Genomic DNA, 27,057 nt, shown 5'->3' with positions numbered 1-27,057 from the left:
ATTTTTTTGGTGCAATCATATTGCACACCTGATCTTTTCACGTTGCGGCTGCGGGTGGGGGTGGACTTCGACACGTCGTATCTCTTCTGCACATAGACTAGGGGGGAGCGACCCTTGGCCGCTTATCTCCTACTGTTCCTGCTCACAGTCACCCGACGAACGGGACGTCTCACTCCCTCCCTCTTTCGACTCTTGGTTCTGTCTCCCTCTCATTTACCGGCATGCGGTTGGAGCGATGATCTTGCGGGAGAGTCTTGGTTAAGGAGAGAGAGAGAGTGTGTCGTTGGAGGAGGAAGGAATTGATGGCGATCGGTGGAGAGGAGGAGGAGGTGTTGTCGGATCCATCGGGGCTCACCGAGCCACTGCTGGAGCAGCACCGATTGAATCTCCACCGGCCGCCTTCCGGCACCAACATGACCTCTCAGGTCGCTATCATCGGCGCCAGCGTCTGCCCCATCGAGAGCTTGGACTACGAGTCAGTCATCTCCTCTCTCTCGATCAATCGATCGATATATTTGGCTGAAGATCTTATCTTTTTATCTAAGGATTAAGTTTTTTCATCTTTCCTTATTTTCTTTGAAGTTCCGGTGATCTCTGCGCTTCCTGCCAAATTCTCCGTCCTCTCTCGAGCGGTGGATGTGCTTTATGCTTTTTGCTTTATCAGAACTTGTATTTGTTGAAGCATCGGTAGATTTCGTAGATAATCGATTAATATTTGTTTACTATGGTCGATTTAATTCATTCGTTACGACGATCCTCATTTTCTTTAGATGAGCTACAATCCTTATTTTTAATTTGATGTTAACAATAAAAATTGGCAGCATCTTTTGCTCAACTCTGGAAATACATGTTTTTTTCTCACGCATTTCTCTCTCAATCTCTTTCCGTTCTTGAATTCTTGGAAGTTGTAAGTTTTTTTTTCTTTGTCCCTGATTATGTTCTCCCTTCCCAGAATTGGCAGCATCTTTTTGCAATTTCGGCATTTTTCAGCTAAGAAAAAAGAATAATCTGCTCTCTTTTTTTTTCCTGAATAGCTTGGTAAAGAATTACGTTTACCTTGATTTTGTTTATAACGAAAGCACAATATATTTTAATTATGTCTCTCTTGCTTTGAGCTTAGTCTCTGCATGCTCCGCCTTATTTACCCTTTTCTTTTTTAGTGTTCTATCTGGGGTCTTTGTAGCTGTTTTTAATGGAAGAGTGAGAGTTATGCTGCTTAGATGGTCAGATTTAGTTGTGCTTGACTGTAGTGATCTTTAACTTTGCTCTGTTAAATCATTCGATTCTAGACAAAGAATCAGTGCCCCCTACATTTTGTCCTTTGGCCTTTTCAGGACCATCGAGAATGATTTCTTCAAGCAAGACTGGCGTAGCCGAGGAAAAGTTCAAATATATCAGTACATTGTTCTGAAGTGGACCATATGCTTTCTGATTGGCATAATTACGGGCCTTGTTGGGTTCTTTAACAATCTAGCTGTCGAGAACATTGCGGGGATCAAGTTTGTTATAACTTCGAACATGATGCTTCAAAAGCGGTAAGTATCTACTTTGGCTTTGGATCACAACAAAGCCTTTCTGGTTGTCTGTTTGTATTTCAAGGAAGGCTCCTTGTTTGTTAATAAGATATCATTATGCTTTCTGCAGGTACCTTTTTGCTTTTGGAGTATTTGCTGTGTTCAACTTTGTTCTCATTCTATTCTCATCAATAGTTACCGCATGCATTGCTCCCGCAGCTTCAGGATCTGGTATACCAGAAGTTAAGGCTTATCTCAATGGTGTGGATGCACCAGCAATCTTTGCCCCACGCACTCTACTTGTAAAGGTAACTTCAAGTAAAAGTGCTTTTCTCTTATTGTGATGCTGTCTCCATTTTTTTTTTATTAGTTGTTGCTTGCCATATAAATGAGCTCTAGTAAAATGCTGTCTTTTGTTGATGAGTGATAAGGATTTCAAGTTTATTAAGTAAATCTGATTTTTTCAGCATTATGAAATTCATTCTAGGAGCTTTTTTTTAATTTAAATCTTAAGTTGGATGAAGCTTAGTCACACTATGATGTGACAATAGTTCCAGTGACGAAGTACCTTGACTGTCCATATATTCTGCTGATGGGAAGTTGAATTTCAAATAAGGCTTCACTGTCTTTGATTCTTGATAGGTTCATTATTTGCTGTTAGGCTTTGAGGGCCTACGAGTCTTCAGTGGTACTTTGCAATTTTAGGCTTTAAGAACCTGTGAGTCCCAGTGGTTCAACCTGCAAAGTAGGCCACAAAATTCAGACTTTTTTAGAAGAAAGATGCAAGGAAAAAATTTACAAGCCTAAGCCTTCCAACATCTATGTTACGAACTGCCCCGGATCCGATCCAGAGAAGCCGCCATGACACCCCAGGATCCGTTCTAGAGGAGAACCGCCCTGGATCTGACCCAGCAGATCCTCCTCAGCAGGATCCGGTCCAACCCTGGATCCGCCTCAGTAGAAGCCGCCCAACCCCTGTGGAATTCTATTGAATTTATTAGATTGGGATTCTACTGGATTTATTAGATTAGGAATTTACTGAATTTATTAGATTATGACTTTAGAATTCCATCCAGGGTGGAATTGAGCTTGCATATTCCATCTGCTCTTCTCCTTCAGTATTTTAGTTTAGTTCTTGTTCTTGTGCTTCTTTTGTGGGCTATAAACTGTATAACTTTGTTATTTTTCAATGAAGATTATTGAGAGTTTCCTCTTTTCTTGATTCTTGTTCGCATGTGTGCTTGCTCCTTGAGGGAACGATTCTTCTCCTCTCTTGTCTGTCCACCACCGCCATCGCCGGCCAGTCGGGATCGATATTCTCCCTTCCAGCCAACGGCCTAGCCACCCACCTCTCACTCCTGAGCCCTCCCCTGCTTTGTGTGCCGAAATCCGTAGAACCGACCTCCATGGGAGTTCGAGTTCTAACAGTGATAGCAGAGCAACAAATTCTTGTGACCCATCCCAACTAGTAGATTGTCTTGGACGACGAAGCAAGGGCCCACGACCTTCTCTGTTTCTATGCAGTCCCAATGGTGATCTGCACACCGGGATATCTCCTATGAGCGTTTGAAGGAGATCACATCAGTATCTGGTTCTTCGATTCCCAAACTCTAAAATAAAATTTTGAATCGTTCGAATCCGACATTCGGTGCCCTCAATCTGACTTCTAGAAGTCATGCCAAATTCTGATTGTTTTGAGGAAGGATTGGTACAAGTCTGAACCAGAGTTACCGGAAGCGCTTAGGTAAAAGGGGAAGCGCGAAACGCCACGCTTCCGAAGCGTGAGGGGAAGCGTCCCCCTTTTTTGAGAAGCGTGCTTCCCTTTTATGGGAAGCATGTTTCCCTCTTATGGGAAACACACTTCTCATTTATGGGAAGCGCGCTTCCCCCACGCTTCCCCCTCGCTTCCCTATTTTTTCATTTTTTTCGCTTCCCCCTCGCTTTCGGTTCGCTTCCTAGGTCGCTTCCGGGTCGCTTTCGAGACGGTTCAGAATTTTTTTCTAAGTGGTCCCACGCTTCCCCGCTTCCTAAATTTTTGAAAGTGCCTCGCTTCCCGTATCGCTTTCTCTACTGGTAACTCTGGTCTGAACCACATTCTCGTTTTAAAAAATTCATCCCTACCGTTTCAAATCCCTAAAAACTCAATGTAGTTATTACCTGTCCTTAACAGAACACAATTTACAGATCGCAAAAACCGTATTTGGATCTATAGATACAACATTTTTACCGGTCCTTGTTGGAGACAGCGCCGGGATCTTGACCGGATTCTGACCGACCACTTCAAAAATTCGCTAGGCCTGACCTTATATCCAAAAATCATAAATTTTTACCCTAGGAGCGTATCTCTGTTATCTTTTAAACCCATTTTACAGATTTCAAAAATTCATCTGGATCGTTGAGATCTGGTCCGATCTTAGGAACCTGTCAGAGTCCCAAACCTAGATGGAACCTATAGCGCCTTTTCCATCACAAAAATAAATTATTTTCAAACCCTAAAAAAAAATCAAATTTACATACCTAAGACCTTTAACCAGATGACCAAACCCAGAGCCATCCTTAAACCCTAGACTACCCCTCTACACCATTCAAACCTTTAGTGGCACTATAGCCTAGCACTATAGTGCGGTACCCAGTCCAACACAACATAATTGTGATTCCCGTCAATTCGTGAGGAATTTTGTGGCACAGTTTGTTGCATTGGATTCAAACTTAAATTTCCTAGACAACCACGTAAACCACAACCTCAAATTTGGCATGTATTGTGCGCAAAACACAAAATGCTCAAAACTGGACTTCCGAGCCTAGGCGCCGAAATGCATTAACTCGTTGATTACATAAAGGAGTGTTGTCAATACTTCAAGGAAGAGCATGAAAGGTACAAGATAAACATGATGAAGCAGCAACGTGAATCTGCCGAGCAAAATGCAAGAATGAATCTGGACTAGATAATTTATTTTACAGATCTTCCATCTTTCTTTGGGGAACCATGCGAAGATTGTCAGAAATATCTAATTCTCCATGATGCTAATCTTGCATCATTCTTCGAAGAAGCATGCATAATCATGTTGGCACCCCAATTGGTCGAGGAGATAACTCTGCATATCTATGCAACACATACTCTTCTTGTTAGAAAATAACATATATATGTATATTTGAATATATATATATATTTATATATATATATATATTTATATATATATATATATATTTATATATATATATACATACTTTTCGTAATACAAGAGTATGTATATGTATATATATATATATATGTATATAACTATATATTTAAAGTATATACTTATATTCTTGTAATACTTTTTTATTTATTTATTTTTGTAATTTTATTTCTTTCTTATTTTTTTTTCTTTTTGTCAAACAGTCATAATTGACTAGAGCTGTTGGGCTGTCAAAACAGCCAACAGCCTTTTTGTCAGGTTCTGTCAAACAGTCAAAATGTTGACTGTTTGAATAGAGTTGTTGGGCTACTCCCAACGGCTCTAATTAGAGCTGTTGGGAGTAGCCCAACAACTATTTTAATAGCTCCTCTCATGTAACCTCTTTATAAATAAGGGCATGCTGCCCATTGTAATTTTAATACAAAGGTAGAGGGTTTTACCTCTTACATATTTAGATTCAAGTGCATTTATGCACTATTCTTATGTTTGTATGCTATTTTGGTTTACCATATTGGGTGAATGTATGTTTTGTCAAGTTGTTTGTAGACTTGATTGTGTGTAAGACTCTTTACATGGTATCAGAGCTTGGTGTATGATCAACCGTGCATTGGTGAGTTGCCTCGTAAAGCGTGTCTTCTCTTTTTCGTGATTGGTGGTTCCTTTTTTTCTTTGGATTCATCATGGGTGAATTTTTTCCGCACAATACAAGCAACTCCAACTTCATTCCGCCATTCAAACTTGAAGGAAGCAACTATAACATTTGGGAGGGACACTTGGAGACATTCATCAAGGGTCAAGGTTTGTGGGGATTTGTAAGAGGTACTATTCTTGAACCCACTCCCAAAATTACATTAGGTGAAAATGACGTTGTGACTAGTCTTGAAGAAAAAAACAAAGCCATGGAAGAATACTACAAAAAATTAGATGAATGAGAAATGAAAAATGCCAAAATTCTTTCATGGATGCTTAGTGGAGTTGAGACAAAAATTGCCTCAAACCTTTTGTGTTACAAAAAGGCAAATGAAGCATGAGAATATCTTAGAGGTATGTTTACCGAAAAGGATATGGCTCACAAGTATTATCTCCAAGAAAAAGCTAGAAACATTAAACAAGGAGATAAGAATATAAGAGATTATTTTATGGAGTTATTTTCCATTTGGACCCAACTTGCCCAATTTGAACCCAAATGGGAAGGAAAGTGTACAGAAATGCGGAGAGTTCAAGTTGAAGAAGAGAGACTTTTCGCTTTTCTCTATGGTTTGAGACCCGAGTTTGAACAAACAAGGGCCTCCTTGCTATCATCTTCATCACCTCCTCCTATTCATGAGATTCTTACTAAACTTAGTGGAGAAGAGACTAGGCTAAACATGAGTAAAAATGTTAGTGTGCTTGCTACTTCTAGCAATGGTCAAGAAGAGTATTGCGCACTTGCCGCATCAAAACCAAGACATTATATCAAGCCATATAAATCTCCTCATTTTAATAAGAATCGAGGAGAATAAAAAATCATTTGCCATAATTGTAATGAGCCTGGTCATATTAGGCCTCAATGTCCTAGATACAAATATAGGCCTCAAGAAAAGCGTGTTGCGGCTGCACCATCAAAACAAGATGAAGATACTTTGAATCTCAAAGACCTCACCAAATCATTATCTCAACTGACAGAGGCATTGCAACCACTGCTTAAAGGATCTACCTCAGGAGCGGCCATTGCAACCTCTTCTACTTCTGGTATGTGCTCTTGGCTTCTTGATTCAGGAGCTTCTTTTCATATGACCCCACATAGATCTATACTATCCGAATGTCAACCTAATTCAAATGCATCATTTGTTTCCACTGCCGATGGTACTGCCTTGGAAATAGAGGGTGTTGGAATTTTTAAAAATGATTTGTCAAAACATAACAACTTTTATATTCCGAAAATAAGACTTATACCAAAACTTCATCTTAATCTACTTTCTGTTTCTCAAATCTCGGATCATGGATGTGATGTCATTTTCTCATCAAGTAAATGTTGGGTGCAGGATCGCTAGTCCAGGAAATTGATTGGGGAAGGTTCTAGGCAAGGAGATCTCTATTATATGGATTTTCTTTGTATTCCAAAGGAATCATTTTGCAACACTGCCCAAACAAAAGACATACGGACTTGGCATCATAGACTTGGGCATCCAAATATAAGAAAATTAAATTTTGTACCTATTACCAAAAATCTTTGTAAAGATAATTTTGAATGCAAAGAATGTTTATTTGGTAAAATGACAGTCTTGCCTTATGGTCAAAGAACTTTTTACTCCTCAATGCCTTTTGAATTAGTTCATTCGGATGTATGGGGTCCTGCTCCTGTAGCCTCTAAAGGTGGATTCTCCTACTATGTTGTGTTTATTGATGACTTCAGTAGATATTGTTGGATTTACTTTCTTAAGTATAAATCAGATGTATTTGCAACCTTCAAAACATTCCATAACATGATTAAAAATCAATTTGAAAGTAAACTCAAAATTCTCAGAACTGACTCTGGAGGAGAATACTTGTCAAATGAATTTGAACAATTTTTAGAAAATGAAGGAATTTTACATCAAAGATCATGTCCTAGAACCCCGCAACAAAATGGAATTTCAGAAAGGAAACACAGACATATTATGGAAACTACAAGAACTTTTCTTATTGCTAAAAATGTTCCAAAAAATCTTTGGGCTGAAGCTGCATTAACCTCAGTATATCTTATAAATAGGATGCCTTCCAAAACTTTATCTAATGAAATTCCTTTTGAAAAATTATTCAAATATCAACCTGACTATCAAAGACTGAGAATCTTTGGTTGCAAATGTTATGTTTTGAATGATAAAGGAGATAAACTATCTTCTAAAGCTATTTCCTGTGCGTTCATTGGTTATTCAGAAACATAAAAAGGATTTAAATGTTATGATACCAAAAATGATAAACTTCTCATTTCAAGGAATGTTAATTTTGTTGAAAATGAAAGTGGATTTGAAGAAAACATGTCGGAAGACATAAACTTTGATTATTCTTTCTTGTTCAAACTATTGTCTAATGATGAAAATATTTATGTAGAACCTCTTATTGAAAATAGAACAACAGTTGAACCAATAGTATACACTAGAAGAAATCGAAATGCATTCAATGAAGGTGTAAATCAAAGTAATTATGAAGCATCAGAAATTCCTTCAGAACAAACCACTATTCGTAGATCAGAACGAACCTCAAGAATCCCAAATAAATTTGTGTCTTATGATTCATTCTCTCCTAAACATAGAACATGTCTTATAGCTATCCACTCATATTTTGAACCCTCATGTTACAATGAAGCAAAAAATCTACCTGAATGGATAAAAGCTATGCACATAGAATTAGAAGTTCTTAAAGATGCTAATACTTGGGAAATTCTGGATTTACCTATAGGAAAGAAGACAATAGGTTGTAGATGGATTTTTAAAGTAAAAACCAAAAGTGATGGATCCTTGGAAAGGCATAAAGTCAGGCTAGTTGCCAAAGGATATTCTCAAGAATACGGAGTAGATTACGAAGAAACTTTTGCTCCTGTTGCCAAGATGACCACTGTTCGAATGCTTGTAGCTATTTCAGCTATTAAAAATTAGAATATATTTCAAATGGATGTTAAAAATGCATTTTTAAATGGGAATCTCAATGAGGAAGTATATATGGATATTCCACCTGAATTAATAATTCCTTCAGGTAAAGTGCTTAAATTAAAAAATGCATTATATGGCCTCAAACAAGCACCTAAAGCTTGGTTTGATACTTTTAACAATGTTATTACAAGGTATGGTTTTAAACCATGTTATACTAATACAGCTTTGTTTATCAAGAACTCTTCTGCTGGTATTATAATTTTACTTTTATATGTTGATGATATGTTAATTACAGGTAGTGACAAGGAGGGAATCAAGAAAGTAAAACAATTTTTGAAAAATTCTTTTGAAATGACAGATCTTGGGTTTCTAACATACTTTCTTGGTATAGAAGTTTCATACTCTAACCGAGGATACATATTGTCACAAACAGAGTTTGCTTCAGATATTATTGACAGGACAGGACTTTCAGATGATAAAGTTGTTGATACTCCAGAGATTGTCGGAATGAAAATGCGAGCCGATGATGGAGTTCCTTTGGACAATCCAACTCCCTTCAGACAGCTAGTGGGATCTCTTATGTATTTAAGTATTACAAGACCAGACATAGCCCATGCTGTACATATAGCCAGTCAATTTCAATATGCTCCAACATCAGCTCATATGAGTGCAGTCATGAGAATTATTAAATACATCAGAGGCACTATAAATAAGGGAGTCTTTCTGTCCTCTTCTTCCTCCTTAGATCTTATTGCATATTCTGATGCTGATTGGGGAGGAGATCCAAATAACAGGCGCTCAACAACTGGTTTTTGTATATTTCTAGGTGAATCTTTGATTTCATGGAGGTGCAAGAAGCAACAAAAGGTGTCATTATCATCTATAGAAGCTGAATATAGAGCAATGACAACTACTACTATGGAAGTCGTGTGGCTCAAACAACTGATTTCAGATATGGGGATTCACCTTCAGAATCCTACAAGATTGTGTTGTGATAATAAGAGTTCGATATACATTGCTCGAAATCATACGTTTCATGAAAGAACTAAGCATATAGAGATGAATTGCCATTTTGTTCGTGAAGAATATTTGAAGAAGACTATTGATCTTCCCTATGTGACATCAGAATATCAACTTGCTGACTTCTTCACCAAGGCACTATGCTCACCAAGATTCAACTTTTTACTTGACAAACTTTCAGTGATTTCACCATAAGTTTGAGGGAGACTGTTAGAAAATAACATATATATGTATATACTTGAATATATATATATATATATATACATACTTTTCGTAATACAAGAGTATGTATATGTATATATATATATATATATATATATATATGTATATAACTATATATTTAAAGTATATACTTATATTCTTGTAATACTTTTTTATTTATTTATTTTTGTAATTTTATTTCTTTCTTATTTTTTTTTCTTTTTGTCAAACCGTCATAATTGACTAGAGCTGTTGGGCTGTCAAAACAGCCTTTTTGTCAGGTTCTGTCAAACAGTCAAAATGTTGACTGTTTGAATAGAGTTGTTGGGCTACTCCCAACGGCTCTAATTAGAGCTGTTGGGAGTAGCCCAACAGCTATCCCAACAGCTATTTTAATAGCTCCTCATGTAACCTCTCTATAAATAAGGGCATGCTGTCCATTGTAATTTTAATACAAAGGTAGAGGGTTTTACTTCTTATATATTCAGATTCAAGTGCATTTATGCACTATTCTTATGTTTGTGCTGTGGAGCATTTTGTATGCTATTTTGGTTTACCATATTGGGTGAATGTATGTTTTGTCAAGTTGTTTGTAGCCTTGATTGTGTGTAAGACTCTTTACACTTCTAACACCGCGTCGCATCTGCATCGCACCCGCACCCATGCGGGTGAGACACTTGGACACGACTTCCTTTGTGTCAAGTGAAGTCAACCACACTAAGGTCCATTTATGTCCAAAAGTAGATTCAGTGAACCATAGCTAAGTCCAGTTTGTTCTATATTATATATAAAAATACATAAATGCACACGCATACACGTAGTGTTAACTTAAAATTGTTAAAAATTATATATATACCCTCCCCGCACCCAAGTTTTTTTAAATTGCCCCATCGCCGCATTCGCACTCGTATCTGCACCCGCACCTATGTGACATAGCTGCAGATCTACCATTGTGCCAAGCGCTATGCAAATTGAGGCAAACTGGCAGCGTAATGGAGTGTAAGGAAATGAGAATCTCCAACAATGTTCTCCAAATCATAAAGTGTATACACAAAAGAGACACAATAAGATCCACCGAATACACCACAAAGAACCACAAAATAGGCTCACACACAAAACCCACTCAATGGGCACACAAGGAACACTCACAAATATAAAAGTATTATTTTATTAAAGAGGAATCCATGCAAAAAGCATTACATTTTAGAGGGAGTTTCACCCTTATTTATATACAATGTAGAGTCTCCAAAGAAACGTTAGAGTAGGTCCAACGCTTCTAAATTGAGTCGTTGGACCTGTTGCAACGACTCCTTTGACTAGTCAACCTTGTGTTGACTAGTCCAACTAGAATTAAAAAGTAAAAAATAAAATAAAATAAAAGCCTAACCTAGTTTCATGTATATATATACACATATATGCATACATATGTATATATACATAATACATATATATACACTTATATGTACAATATATGTATATACATTTTAACACTCCCCTTGAAACTTACGGTTGGATAACCGAAAGTTTCTCTAAGAGAGTGAAATCTAGGGGCGGTGAGAGGCTTGGTGAAAAAATTTGCCAATTGATATTCTGAGGTAACATAGGGAAGATCGATAATGCACTGTAGATACTCCTCTCGTACGTAGTGATAGTCTATCTCAATATGTTTAGTGCGTTCGTGAAAGGTCCAGTTGCTGGTAATCTAGATGAAACTTTTGTTGTCACAACACATTCGTGATGCTCCTTTAATTTGAACTCTCATATCGACCAACAATCTTCTCTGCTAGATCACCTCCATAGTGGTTGTAGCCATGGCTCAATGTTCTCCTTCAATTAAGGAGAGAGACACCTCTTCTACTGCTTCTTGCATCACCATGAGATCAAGGAGTCACCTAAGAAAACACAAAAACCCATGGCCAGACTTATATAACTTTATTTATTAAGATTTTTTTATGCAAGTATTATTCTTTTTCTTCTCTACGTGGACGACATGATCATTACTGGAGGGGACAAGTAGGGAGTTGAGCACATTAAGAAACTTTTTAAAATACATTTTGAAATAACTGATTTGGGTTTTTTTAAATATTTTGTTGGTATTAAAGTTACTTATTCTTCTAGAGGTTATCTGTTGACTCAATCTAAATTTGCTCTAGATATTGTTATCAGGTCTGAAATCTTAGATGATAGTAAGGTTGATACTCTCAAAGTTGTAAATATCAAAATAAAAATTGATAATGGAGAACCACTTGAAAATCCAACACCATAAAAACCACTTATTGGGGCACTGTCTTATATTTCAATTACGAGACTTGACATGGCGCATGCAGTTTCATCCATTTTTACAAGGGCTAAAAAAGATAGAAAAAGAAAAAAAAAGAGAAAGAAAAAAGAAAAAAGTAAGTTGAAGATCACGAGTACTCTACCATCAAGCGAGCACCACCGATAAAGAGCACAAACACTCCTCCACCAAGTAAGCACCACCAATGTTTTACTTGAAACACAATCACGATATCACAAGCACTTGAATAGGAATTGCAAAAGAGCTTTAAATTGCAAAAGTAGCACACTTCCCAGTGCACCAGAAACAAATTCAACTTGATCACCGAGCTCTAATACCATGTAAGGAAATGAGAACTTCTAATAATGTTCTCCAAATCACTAAAGTGGATACACAAAAGTGCCACAATAAGATCCACCGAAAACATCACAAAAAACCACAAAATAGGCTCACACAAAACCCACTCAATAAGCACACAAGGAACACTCACAAATATAAAAATATTATTTTATTCAAGAGGAATCCATGCAAGTATTACATTTGAGAGGGGGTTTCACCCAAGGTTGTCTGTATCGTGTCGTATCATACGATACAATATGATACACATCGTTACTTTTGGGGTTTACGATACGATACACTCCTACCCATATCGGATGTATCGTACGATACACCCATGTATCGACTCGTATTGTATGATACGTATCGTACGATACAAGTCTGACGCACTTAAAAAGACCCGAAAGTCTATTTTTTTTCAATTTGGGTTTAAAAGGCATCTCGAGGGCTAAGTTCTCCATATGTTTAGAGGCATTTAGAAGGGAACCCACACACCTTAGGTTCAGTGAGATCGATTTGGGGGCAGAATCGTGAGCAAGGGAGAAGGATTTTGCTATTTTCTCAAGAGTGTATTTTCACCCATTTTTTCCACTCAAGGAAGTGGGTTAAGGTAAAAATCTCTATTTTTTGCTTGTTATTGAGTGTTTTTTAGGGAAGATGATATTGAAAGATCCGACATGATAATGGTACACTATAACACCCTAAAATCCAGGACTTATAACATTTATCGCATGCATTCATAATTTTATATTACGTGGCATTTAAATCATATCATACATAAACATATTATCCTACGCATCATATCATCGTCACAGGAGTTATTGCATTTCGTAAATTGAACTTTGAAGCATGCGTAAATAAAACATGAGTTATATGCATGCATACATGAACATGCACATTTCATAATACAAAGCAACTAAACCTTAAGATACGTAACTCTACATAGTTCGAGTTATGCATACAGGATTCAAGTCATATATGCATTGTTTCACCATATGAATCAATATGCAAAGCAAGTATTTCATACATATGTCATAGACACACACACACACACACACACACATATATATATATATATATATATATATATATATATATATATATATATATATATATATATATATATATATATATATAGCATTCACACAAATCATGGTTCGTTCATGAGCGCACGAAACGTATCAGTCAATGCATAACGGTATTTGCATAATCCTATCATGAACATGATTCTATCGCTTATGTTTTCGTCCATGATTATACAATTATTATTTCACACTAGCATTCAATATGGTCATGTAAAACACATCAATTTATGCAACATTCATTCACACAAATGCATGCTCAAACATGTACCTGCAACAAACACATTTCATATTCCAATATCTAAAATCATGACGAGCATGATCTTCGAACTACGACAAGAAAATCACTTTTATTGCCATACATTCAAATCATGCTCAGCATGATCTCCGATCTACAATCACAACAGTCTTAGATACCCACAACTAAGTGATGTGTGAGAGCAGGAAAGTGTTGCATACAATAAAAATAAATTTATTGGGTGATACATTTGCATCATGCACTTACTACAGGCATTTACCAGATTTGCATTTCACATTGCATTGCATTCAATGCACTTTGGCTTATAGCTCTTTTGATAATTAGCGTAAGTATCATATTTTTAGTATATCCTGCACTCAAATCAGTTAAACATATAGACAACCATAGCACTCCTAGATATCCACAACTGCGTGCAGTGTCTACGCATAACTTATATTTACAATTCAGTGAAGTATGTAGCACAATAACATTATGCTTACGCAATTAATGCCTAAACATGTTCTCTACAAGTTCAGTTAAGGAAACTTACTTTAATAATGTAAAGAACAACAAATGAAAACCCAAAAGATCGAGGTGTTTCGAAATCCGTAAAGACCGCTCAAGCAACGATGCACCGAACACTTAGTGCGCGGTCGAAAATGCCAAAAGCTCTAAAAATATGAAATCCCCCAAAATCCAGAAAGATAGGGCGAACCACCGATATATATTAACTGCAGAGCAGAAAATGCTGCATACACCAACATCTCCATCTGGTTACTGCAAAACATAAATTAAATATTTTAAATAGTACTTTTAATTAAAATGACAAAAATGTCCTTGGTTAAAAATTAAGATTTTTAACTTGCTAAATTTATCTAATAAATTCAAAAATTCAATGATATCATACCAATATTTTACAAAACTCTTAAAAACATGTTTTTGATAAGAAGTAATATAATTGATTGTTAAATATTTGAAATAGTTTTAAAAATATCAATTTTACCCTTGTTAGCCAAAAATGAGTAATTGAGCATTTAAACACCAATAAATGAGATTTTAACGATAGAAACACATTTCTAACTCGAAGATAAAAATGAATTATTTATTTATTAATAATATCCAAAATTTATAGGTTTTACATTCTACCCCCCTTAAAAGAAATTTCGTCTTCGAAATTTATATAATCATTTAAAAAGGTGGGAGTATTCATTAGGTCATTGACCTTTCATACCCAAACCATCTGGCGAAGAAAAGATCACACAATAAATATGAGTCTTAGGCATATTTCGAGGTTCATATCAACAACATTTCAAATATCACATATCATACAGTTTTTCACATTTAATATCAACACATTTCATATATGTGCATCAACAAGATTTACAAACATTATCAAAGCAGTTTGGTAACAGTGGAATATGATATCGAAGATCCGAAAAATATCTGGGATCCAATATAAATCAAATTAAAAAATAAAATACTCGCATACCCTATTTTGGCCATGAAATCCAAGTCTATTTATGCGATAAATTTTACAAGCGCTACATTAAAACTGTAATGACCCAAAAATTCAACACGAATTTCGATATATATATATATATATATATATATATATATATATATATATATATATATATATATATATTAAAAGCAAGGAAACACAACGGACAATATCATTTCGGGTACATCATAGGTCATTCAAACCAATAACCACATTCCAATTAACAATAGAATTTAACAAGTAATAAAGTAATTAAGTTCATTACAAAAGTAAAAATAAAAATAACTAAAATTGTTTCAAGTTGTCCTGATATCATAAAAAATTCTTGCATCATAGTCCCTACATCATCCCGCAATCCCGCAATCGCTCTGCATTATGTAGGTAGGTTGCCAATTCAAATTATTTATGCCTTCCCACTCAGTGTGCTTCGGTACCTTTAAACTGGCGAGCACAAGTGCCCCTAATACCTTTAAACCAGTCAGGCAAACATTAAAGTTATATTTATTTATGTATTAACTTTATGAAACTTGAGTGGAATGCATGGTTTGGCAACTCATGTGCCTCCATCACATTATTTTCACACCATCTTCTAAAACACAAATAAAATTATAACATGTGCTTGCATGCACATGATATCTCACCCGACCTGCAGTCTCGATTATGAGTTTATTCTTAGAGAATTGTAGGTAAGTTTAATTCCCTAGTCAATCACACCAAGGCAATTATACAACTTCATACCAACAGTCATTGCATAAGGCATAATTCCATTATCACTCAGTCTAGGAATTAATACTTTATGTGGGTTGGGCACAGAAATTCAGTCCCATGCATTAGCTTGTTTATAAATAAGATTTGATCATTGGTATCGTTTACCGTTTACAAGTTTTATACGCAAGAACTAAAAGTGCACCAATCTACCAATTTTTATAAGAACAGTTTGCAGAAACTTCTAAGAGAAACCCATGCATGCATCAATACCATCATTGACAAATTCTCCAGCTGTATGTACGCAGTTCGTGGTTGTCACCGAGTGATAATTGCAGAGAAAAAATATGCGGACCCCATTTATTACGACATCGAATATGGATAATATGATGACATCCCATAAATAAATGTTTCATCACTAATGAGCAGGACAAGAGTGAACTCACTGTTCACCGATTTCTACCTTCGAACTTATACAAACAAAATCAACTATGCAGACACAAATTTTTAATCATGGAATCTAACATCAAAAGCATACAGTTTTACAACTATGCAATCAACAACTTCTGTCATTGACCTCATCGTAAAAACAGTTTTCTATTAATGAACTCAATACAGAATAAAAATTTCTGTTATTGATCTTAAAGCAGAATTTATTTTCTGTCACTGAGTTTCTTACGCATAGCCATTCGGTTATTGAACTTTACTCAGATATGTTTAATGACAATATGTAAGGTTCTACACGATTTCCACTTAAAATATTTCAGGAAACACACAAACAGACTTTTGCTAATGACGTGATGCAGAAACACTCTGCTGCATATACTCAGTCCAAAATTTCTGTTTTAGCATGCTTACACGTAAAATTTTCTAATGTGAATCCCACAGGTACCTGATTCCATTAGTGGATTCATGCAGAGGCTGATTTTAATTATTGAACCTACTCTGAAAAATAATGACTAGTGTAAGGCGCAGGTTAGGGATTTCAACGTATTTTTTTTTTCAATATCAAACACGCATATCAGGTTATTGAGCCTATTACAAAAAATTTTCCAATGCTGGACATGCATATCAGGCATATTTACTGATTATCATTAAAAACAAAAACATGCAAAGGCTGATTGTAATCATTAACATACACAAAAAAACAATCTGATGAAACATAAAACGCAGACATCTATAAATATAACACCAGGATTTTGTATAAAAAAAATGCAGAACCCCTTTTTGAATCTAGCAGAATCATACAGGTATTGATTTGGGCACTGAATCGTCTTAACAATATAAGAAAAACACACTTAACAGCAAAGTGCGCAGGTTACTAATCCCTTTTTGTTTTTTCAGGTATATATTGAAAATGCATAGCACACAACCCCGAACATTAAACAAACACAGCATAGGAATCCTACCGTTTTAGCTATTTTTCCTCCTGCTGCCGTGACTCGTGAAGCCCCTTCTCTGGACCGTGTAAGAAAGAGAGAGAGAGAGAGAGAGAGAGAGAGAGAGAGAGAGAGAGAGAGAGAGGTGGTCACGTCTGCTGGGGGTTTTAAAATTTTCGTGAAAGGGGAAGGAGTGGTCGTAGGTGGGGGTTGGAGATGAATGGAGGAAGAAGAGAGGTCGTGGGTGTGAAGATTGGTAGAAAAGGAAGTTAGAGAGGGTTTCTTTCCCCCCTCTCACCATCATATGCGTGAATGGGGGGTTTCACGGCCTCCCCCTCCTTTTCCTTTATTTATTTATTTATTTATATTTTTTATTATATTTTTTTTTCTTTCTAGCTGGGGTTCAGCATAGACCCCACCAATTTTGCGTTATACCACGTAGGGTTTGAACTAGCAACAGTTCATCACATGATGACTTGTTTTTTTTTTTTAATTTGTGGTTTGTTATCATGATATAGGTAGATTTTTTTTGACTGGATCTTTCACATGAGGACCCACAATCCAACACGTATTGGATCCCTAATAGGACTTTCCGGGTCCATCACAAAGATCCGAATCTTCTAGTATTAAACTTAGAGATTCAAACTTTCGATATGGATCCAAATACTTTGGATCCAACATTAAAATTTTAATTGGACCATTATGATTTCGATGTGAAATCTATATTAAGATATCGGAAATCCGATGTCAAAGATCCAAAGTCTTGTGGTATGTTCTTAATTGCAAGATATTTAATATTAGTTGATGTTTGATGATGTCTTATGCGGCTTACAGAGACATAAATGCTTCATATGTGATTTTATGGTTGTATTATGTGCAACTCATCACTATTTCATGTGATATGATTTTTTAGAATTTTTACTGAATTTTTTAGATTTTTCTTGATTTTTTTGGATGTTTTTGGATTTTTTTTAATTTTTATTAAAAATTTATGATACGATACAATATGGTGTTACTATTGGGCTGACCGATATGGGTAACAATACACTACTTACAACCTTGGTTTCACCCCTATTTATATACAATGTAGTCTCCATAGAAACATTGGAGTAGGTCCAATGGCTCTACTGCTCCAACGACTCCTTTTGACTAGTCGACCTTGTGTTGACTAGTCCAACTAGAACTAAAAAGTAAAAAATAAAAGAAACTAAAAACCTAACCTAGTTACACACACATATATACATATGTATATATATACATAATACGTATACATACAATATATGTATATACATTTTAACATGGAGTACCCGACCGAGTTCGAAGTGATTAGCAATTTAGGGGTCTATCGGTCCCAAGAAGCTCTCATCGCAGGCCTTCGTCCCAAGCCCAGAGGTGCAGACCAATTGTCCCACTAACGCCCTCGAGTGCTTTCAGCATGCACGTTTGATAGAAGAAAAGTTGTAGAAACAAGGACCCAAAAGCATCCGAGCAGGATTCATATCTGGATCCCAAAACTGCCAGATTCGTCTTCCCTTCAGATACGAATTAGGCGGATCCAGTGCAACAACTGATTCAAAATGGATCCATTTTTTGTCTCAACCAGCCATTTTAGATCCGTCTAGCCCGTTCCACTTGAGGCCTCTTACATGACTTTGGTTGGTTTAGAAAGAGTGTTCCTAGTTTCAGTACTTAGAGTTCTCGCCTTGAGGGCAAGGCAAGTTTGAGAGGGTTGGTTTGTTATGAACTACCCTGATCCGATTCAGAGAAGCCACCCTAGCGCCCTAGGATCCATTAACAGTCGTGAGATCTATTACCTAAGATATATTAGTAGTTCAGGCCCCCTACCACCCAAGGACAGAAGACTCGGTGAGATGTCTTGCTCTTAAAAAACTTATATGTGGTCACTCGAGGTTGTACTACCTACCCTCTCTGTGGTAAGCTTATAAATAAATGGGTTACTGAGCACTCTTTATTAAAGGGTTCAATATATTTCATTACATGTGCTTCATATTATTAGGCATTCCAAGGCTCAATAGCCAAGTACCCTTCCAGGGTAACTTTTCCCGTTACCATTCATGGCATAAACATCATACTACTCATTCAGGGTAGTTATATATTTTATTAGGCTTAACTTAGTCTCAACCCATTCATCATGCTCTGGTGCCTTTAGCCCAATTGAGCACTTCACCTGTGAAGGTGATAACAACAAATTATGTGTGCATGTATTTTTTATAATTTGGTGCACTTTCAATACCCCATGGGTTCTTATCAATCCCTTGCTCGTTGAAGAAAGATACTATGTACATGCATGCATTTCATATGCCTTACAATATAAGATAATCACATGCCACACGGGCATATGTACATTATAGCACCTCATTGGTTCCTTGAACTCAAGCTTATTCATGAGCATCATAAGTGCATGCATGCATTTCATGCCTTATGGCACTATATAACAATTTATAATATCATGTTGCATACCTACATCATGTTACATATCAATATATCACACAACATATAAACAACATGCTTAACATCATCAATCCTTCTACTGTCATGATAACATATAATGATATGCTTAACAATCATTCATCGCAAGCATGATATTGAAACATATTCTTTATGTACATAACCATAACATCAACATATGCATTAAATTTTATTTTCTATGCACATAACCAATCACATACCTTAAATCTGATTTTCTGTGCACATAAGCATGACACAATCACATACATCAAATCTGATTTTCTGCGCACATAAGCATGACACAATTCACATAATCAAATTTAATTTTCTGTGCACATGAGCATTGCACAAATCATATACATCAAATCTGATTTTGTGTGTACATAAACATAACATAATTCACATACCTCAAATCTGATATTTTCTGTGCACATAAGCATGACACAATCACATATATCAAATATGCTTTTCTGTACACATAAGCATGTCACAATCACATACATCAAATTTGACCAAAAAGAAAAAAGAAATAAGGAAAAAGAAAAAGGAAATAAAGAGCACCATATCACATACATCAAATTTGATTTTCTTTGCACATAAGCATTCCACAATTCACATACATCAAATTTGATTTTCTGTGCACATAAGCATTGCACAATTCACATACATCAAATCTAATTTTCTATGCCCATGAGCATGGCACAATCACATACATCAAGTCTGAAATTTTTCTGCATAAGAGCACCATATCAAGTCTGAAATTTCTTTGCATACAAGTACCATATCAAATCTGACAAGCAGTATATCAATTCTGAAATTTTTGTGCATATGAACACTATATCAAATCTGAAATTTTTATACACATTCATTCGATCAAATCTAAAATTTCTTTACACCCATGCATTCTATCAAATCTAAAATTTCTTTACATACATGTATTATATGAAAACTGAAATTTCTTTTACATACATGTATTCCATCAAATCTGAAATTTCTCTCTATACATGTATTCTATCAAAACTGAATTTTCTTTGCATACAAGTATTCTATCAAATATAAAAAAAAATCATACATGTAATCTATCAAAACTGAAATTTCTTTGCATATGTACACTCCATAAAAATGATTTTCATGTGTAATAATCTATGTAAATCTGAATTGAAACATGTGTTAGAATCATGTTTCTATGTAAATATGAATTTATACATGCATTGAAAATATGTTTCTATGCAAATCTGAATTTGTACATGCATTAGAAATATGTTTCTATACAAATCTGAATTTATGCAAGCATTACAACTATATTTCTATGAAAATCTAGAAATATGTTTCTATGCAAATCTGAATTTATGCAAGCATTACAATTATGTTTCTATGAAAATCTAAATTTATACATGCATTATAAATGTGTTTCTATGTAAATCTGAATTTGTACATGCATTAGAAATATATTTTTAGGCAAAATTTATGGAATCATTAGTATTATGTTTTATGTAAATCTGAATTTATACATGCATTAGAAATGTGTTTCTATGCAAATATAAATTTATATATGAATTAAAACCATGTTTCTATGCAAATATAAATTTATATATGAATTAAAACCATGTTTCTATGTAAATTTGAATTTATAATTGTGTTGGAATTGTATTATACAAATATGAAATCATGTTAAGATTTAACATGAAATTTATGTATACATTAAGTGTTTGTGCATAGGTTTTTGTGCACATAAAATTTAATTTTTATTAAACATCATTCTAACATGCATTTAAAATTCAGATTTACATAAAACCTAATTCTAACATGCATATAAAATTCAGATTTTTCATGCTTTAGAATTCTATAACCATACAAGGTTAGAGTAATTCTCTACCTCTCACATACATGTAAATCAATTCTCCAAAAATCGTGGAATAGAGAAATCTCCAAAATCGTGAATGAGAGAGAGCCTCCATCTCCAAAACCGTGAATAAGAGAGACCTTCCTCCAAATCGTGAATTAAATAGAGAAAGCTTCCTCAAAAACCGTGAATGAGATAAAGAGAGCTCCTCCAAACCGTGATTGAGAGAGCCTCCTCCAACATGCTGAATGAGAGCTAAATTGAGAGGAAGCTATGACTTTTTCTCAAAAAATGTAAAAGAGAGAGTGATGAGATGAGAGTTAGGGTTACAAATAGGTTGAAGATTAGGGTTGGGGTTTAGACATGAACAAGAGAGAGTTAAATAGGGTGGGGTGGCTAGAGAGGGAGAGGGAGAGATGAAAATGCGTGAAAGTGGGAGAGAGGCCTCTATGCATGGCCCTCTTTCCCCTTTTAGGGTTGCCTAATATGTGGTCCCCCTTTATTTTTCACTTAAAACCTCTCCACACTTGTATTTCATTTTAAAAGCCCCATTCAAAATGTTGCATTTCCATTTAAGTCATTCTCCTCATTGGATTCTCATTTCCAATAGGTAAAAATTCATATCCAAATGGGTCACAAAAAATCCGAATCCAAATGGGCATCCCACCTAGACTTGGGGTTCTAGTGACAAGGTGTCATTCCGGGAAGCCTACAGATATGAAGACTCAATTGAATTGGACGTTTAAATAGTCGATTCGATAACCCTCGAAATGTAGATCGTCATGATGGTCTTAGATTTAATTGTATGTGCAGGATTAGCTGGGAAAAATAGTCGATGTCGAAAAACGGTGATTTCTGGCCTGCAATGAGGCATGAATTTCAGCCTATGATAGAATGCTCAAATCACCACCAATTCGATCGTATAGATAGTTGACATCGATGCCCTCGAGATGAAGAATGTCAAGGTCGACTCTAATTTAACCAGTGAGCCAACGATCGACCGGAATGTTTGCCAAAACAGTATTGACGATGTTCGGGGCGTCCCACACTTAGGTCCCCAATTGGGTCCAATTACCATAATTGGACCCAAATTAATTCCAAATGTGTATTCAAACCCAAATTGAATTTAAATACAATCTAAATACTAAATTAAAGTTTCAAACTACATTTGCGTCCAAATTCACCTTTATTTATTTAATATTCGTGAAAAATTCATAGAAATTTCTTGAGTATTACACATATAGCTCTTCACTTTATTCTAATTTTTAAATTTGGTTAGTTGGTAATTTGTCTTGCTCTATCTTGCATCATCTAGGCTAGACCTTAGTGAAGGATTTGCATTAGGTAGATGGCTCATAAATTTATCGTGAGCCAGTTCTCACCTTGTTACTTCAGTGGTTATTTTTGTTCTAAATTATTAGAACACTGAAATCGTTCAGCAAATAGCATTTGTTGTTGACCGTGCTCAGCAAAATATCTGCTACTTATGCTGTAACTTGATAGTGACATTAAATCTCTTTGCGTGATGCACTCAATTATCTGATGGAGATGGAGTTCAATTTTTCCTATTGTTGGAACTGATGAGGCTTTTTCTTTTTCTCAAGCATTAGATATTGCTAAGGCACCCTGAGGCTTTTCTCAAACTCATGTTATTGACCTGAAGCCACTACAACCCTTTCTTCCTCATTGACAATGGCATGGTTAACAGTGCATCTCATAACTGGGTTTATGCTTAACGGCACTTCATTTCTTGCAAACTATGTCACAAATATCACTGATATTTTCAAAATAATTTTATCATGCTATCTCCAAAGGCTGATATAATACCAGGAAAATGTAATATTTTCAAAATATCACCTGTTTTGGAAATCACATTTTTATCACAATAGTACTAACATGATAAAAGTTTTTACAGATTTTTTAATTATATATATGTTTTATATATTTATATATCTTATTTATTTTTGTATTTTTTATATATACAGATATTTCTTGAGAAAAAACCAAGGTTGCCAGACTAGGAAGCGGAAGCGGGAAACGATACGGGAAGCGAAAGCGAGAAGCGATGCATTTTAAAATATATAGGAAGTGGGAAGCGAGAAATAAAAAATATATATATAAGAATTGAATGAGAATCAAAATAAAACACAAATAAAAACTAAAATAAATGTGACTAATACTAAATTTCATGATTTTTTAGTGTAAGAATTAAATTTCTAACAAAATCTAAAAATGATAACTACCAATTTAGCGAAAGCACATGGAAGTGAGTGAGAAGAGTTAGAGAAAACGCATAAAAAGCATGAAAAGTTGAGTAAGAGAACATATAATAAGAATAAATGAAGCGTGTGGAAAGCATAGGAGAAGCGTGGGGGAATCGAGGTTCTCATCAAGTTTTGGAAGCGAGGAGTATCGCGCTTCCGAAGCGAGTTTCTGGGAAGCGAACTTCCCACCTATCTAAGAAGCTTCCGGTAACTCTGGAAAAAACACATTCTCTAAACTATCACATGATTTTTCTCTTTTCTGAGAATGACATTTGTGACATTGCTTGCAAAGAAGTTTAATGGACTCCCAAATGGATATGTCAGTTTCACGTTATCTTGCTGTTACCTTCAACTGATTTGGAGAATACTTGATTGGCAGTTGGGCATGAATATCCACCGTAATCCAGTTACAAAAAATATGGGCTTGGGTTGTTTTATGGGGAAGCTATGTTCAAATTTCCATGTTAAAATTATATTTCTCCCAAATCAAGGTTCATTCTGTTTTTTGTGGTCTGATCAGCATGATGTAGGTAAAGCAAATGTAAGGAGGTCCATTTTATTTTGTCAGCATGGAGGACAAACATCAAATCCTTGCAAATGTCAATTCTTACATCTCTGTGCAATCTTTAATGCAGATAGTTGGGTCTATTGGTGCCGTGTCATCATCACTTTACGTGGGTAAGGCTGGTCCATTGGTGCATACGGGTGCATGCATTGCGTCAATCTTGGGACAAGGAGGCTCCAAGAAATACCACTTAACATGCAAGTGGATCCGTCAGTTAAAAAATGATAGAGATAGGCGGGATTTTATAACATGTGGCTCTGCTGCTGGAATTGCTGCTGCTTTTCGAGCACCTGTTGGAGGTGTCCTGTTTGCCCTTGAGGAACTATCATCTTGGTACTGACATTGTTGGTTGTTTTGCATTTTGGTAAAAATCTGCATTGATTTTTATATGATGCGAACATGTTGCATCCTCAAGATTATTAAGTTCCTTATTGTGCTTACTATGGTTATAAATCATGTTACTAGATGTCTCCTTTCTTTCTTGTTTAATAAGCTTTCTCTTAACTTATGTTAATCTGTCACATAACCAGAGAAGATGAAATCCTTAATTGATGAATCATCTATTGTTCACAGGTGAGACTACCGTCTCGCCTATGCAGGCAATAAGAGACCCTTTCTGAAAAAGTGTACGGGTTGAGTTAAGCAAATCCTTTCAATGGTAGTCTTCTGCAGATGCTACTAGAGGAGCTGCTGAAGCTCAATAAGTTTGGTTATTCATAGGCAATAATGAGTTCACAAAGAAAGACTCTGGGAACAGATGATGTTTAGTGTCTATCATTGTCGTCTTGTCTTTTTTGGATGTTCTGATGATTTGTCTATTCTCCAGGTGGCGCAGTGCTCTCCTTTGGAGAACATTTTTCACAACTGCAATAGTTGCTGTTGTACTTCGTGCGCTAATTGATGTCTGTAAATCAGGAAAGTGTGGATTATTTGGAAAAGGTGGTTTGATTATGTTTGACGTGACTTCAGTGGATACTGCATACCACCTTATTGATCTGCCTCCTGTGATCCTTCTTGGAGTTATTGGGGGTGTTCTGGGAAGCCTGTATAATTATGTCCTTAACAAGGTCCTTCGATTTTACAATCTCATTAATGAGTAAGATTTTATGCTTCTTTTGTGCTCAAATAAATCTTTTCATTTGAACACAAATACAAATAATTCACATGTTTACCTCGAGATTCTATATTCCATTTTATAGGAGAGGAATTGGCTACAGACTGCTGCTTGCTTGCACAATTTCCATCTGCACCTCTTGTTGCATGTTTGGATTGCCGTGGTTAGCCCCATGTACTGCTTGCCCAACTGATTCTGTGGAAGCCTGCCCAACAATAGGCAGGTCTGGGAACTTCAAGAAATTCCAGTGCTCGAACGGTCATTACAATGATCTTGCCGGCTTATTTTTCAACACCAATGATGATGCTATAAAGAACCTCTTCAGGTCTGGCACAGATAATGAGTTTCACTGTTCATCAATCCTTTTGTTCTTTTTTGCATCCTACATTCTTGGGATCTTGAGTTATGGCTTGGTAGTTCCATCGGGCCTATTTGTACCCATCATCTTGACAGGTGCCACGTATGGGCGCTTTGTAGGGATGTTGACTGGATCACATACTACGCTCAATCATGGTATATTTGCAATACTTGGGGCTGCATCTTTCCTGGGTGGTTCAATGAGAATGACAGTTTCTCTGTGTGTTGTCATCCTAGAACTTACTAATAACCTGCTAATGCTTCCACTGGTTATGCTGGTTCTGCTGATATCCAAAACGGTTGCTGACTCCTTCAACAGAAATATCTATGATCAGCTTGTGCAAATGAAGGGCCTTCCATATCTTGAAGCCCATGCAGAGCCTTACATGAGGCAATTGACAGTAAGTGACGTTGTCACTGGCCCACTGTGGATCTTTAATGGGGTTGAGAAAGTTGGCCACATAGTGCATGTACTCAAAACAACAAAACATAATGGTTTCCCTGTGATTGATCAGCCTCCTTTTTCAGACTCACCTGTGTTATTTGGCCTGGTCTTACGGGCCCATCTGCTTGTGTTGCTTAAGAAGAAGTTTTTTTCAGAGACATGCACTCTCACTCAACCAGATGAACTGAAGCAGGTCTCTTCTGATGATTTTGCAAAGCCTGGTTCAGGTAGAGTTGATGATATTGAAGACATAACTTTGACAGAAGAAGAGCTGGGAATGTATATTGATTTGCATCCCTTCACAAATGCCTCACCTTACACAGTTGTTGAGACAATGTCTTTGGCAAAGGCACTCATATTGTTCAGGCAGGTTGGGCTGCGGCATATGTTGGTTGTTTCAAAGTCATCTGGTGTAAGATACTTTGCTTGCCTGTAGTTTTCTACTACTACTACTTTTGCTACTAAAACTCCTTAATTTTATGTCTGACTCGCCTTCAATTGGATTACTCTGATTTTATTCATTTGGCTGCAGAGAGCGCCTGTCGTGGGTATACTGACGAGGCATGACTTTATGCCTGAGCATATATTGGGTTTGCATCCATATCTGAAGAAGAGCAAGTGGAAGAGGCTGCATTTGCGTCCATCTTCTTTGGTTAAATTGTTCTATGCTTCTCGGTTAAGCCTGAGGGCTAATGTATAGACCATATTAATTCCCACGAGGAGTGGTATGGGGTATTAATTTTTGGTTCAATTTTCACCCTTGATCTTTTCTCCCAGTCTCTTCAACAGGAATCATGTCTGAACCGCAACCCTTGAAAGTTACCTTGAAGATTATGCTTTTCCATGATCTTGTTTCCCATATTTGGTCGATGATTCAGGTCTCTTTCTTGAACCTGGGAGATGAAACTTGCCACTGTATTATTTTGATTTATATTTCATTGTTTTTATTTTTCCCA

The 27,057-nt window shown here is 36.0% G+C and overlaps 1 protein-coding gene across 1 annotated transcript; it reads left to right on the top strand.

Moving 5' to 3' along the window:
• Positions 1–52: 52 nt before the first annotated feature.
• LOC149837439 (putative chloride channel-like protein CLC-g) lies at positions 53–27,057 on the top strand. The gene is made up of 7 exons (XM_090007375.1): positions 53–475; positions 1,335–1,535; positions 1,645–1,822; positions 24,256–24,518; positions 25,012–25,281; positions 25,385–26,513; positions 26,634–27,057. The coding sequence occupies exons 1-7, from the start codon at positions 303–305 to the stop codon at positions 26,799–26,801; spliced, it is 2,382 nt and encodes a 793-aa protein (XP_089863501.1). The 5' UTR covers positions 53–302; the 3' UTR covers positions 26,802–27,057.

Source organism: Nuphar pumila, chromosome 5 (genome assembly GCF_984573655.1).
Source record: "Nuphar pumila chromosome 5, dmNupPumi1.hap1.1, whole genome shotgun sequence".
In the NCBI taxonomy this organism is placed as follows: domain Eukaryota; kingdom Viridiplantae; phylum Streptophyta; class Magnoliopsida; order Nymphaeales; family Nymphaeaceae; genus Nuphar; species Nuphar pumila.
Note: the sequence above shows the minus strand (reverse complement) of the source record. Positions and strands in the feature narration are given on the sequence as shown.

Coding starts and splice junctions, on each gene's coding strand:
- LOC149837439 (XM_090007375.1), top strand. CDS start 303: ATGGCGATCGGTGGAGAGGAGGAGGAGGTGTTGTCGGATCCATCGGGG. Junction 24,519..25,011: donor CTTGAGGAACTATCATCTTG/GTACTGACATTG, acceptor TCTATTCTCCAG/GTGGCGCAGTGCTCTCCTTT. Junction 25,282..25,384: donor TTTTACAATCTCATTAATGA/GTAAGATTTTAT, acceptor TCCATTTTATAG/GAGAGGAATTGGCTACAGAC.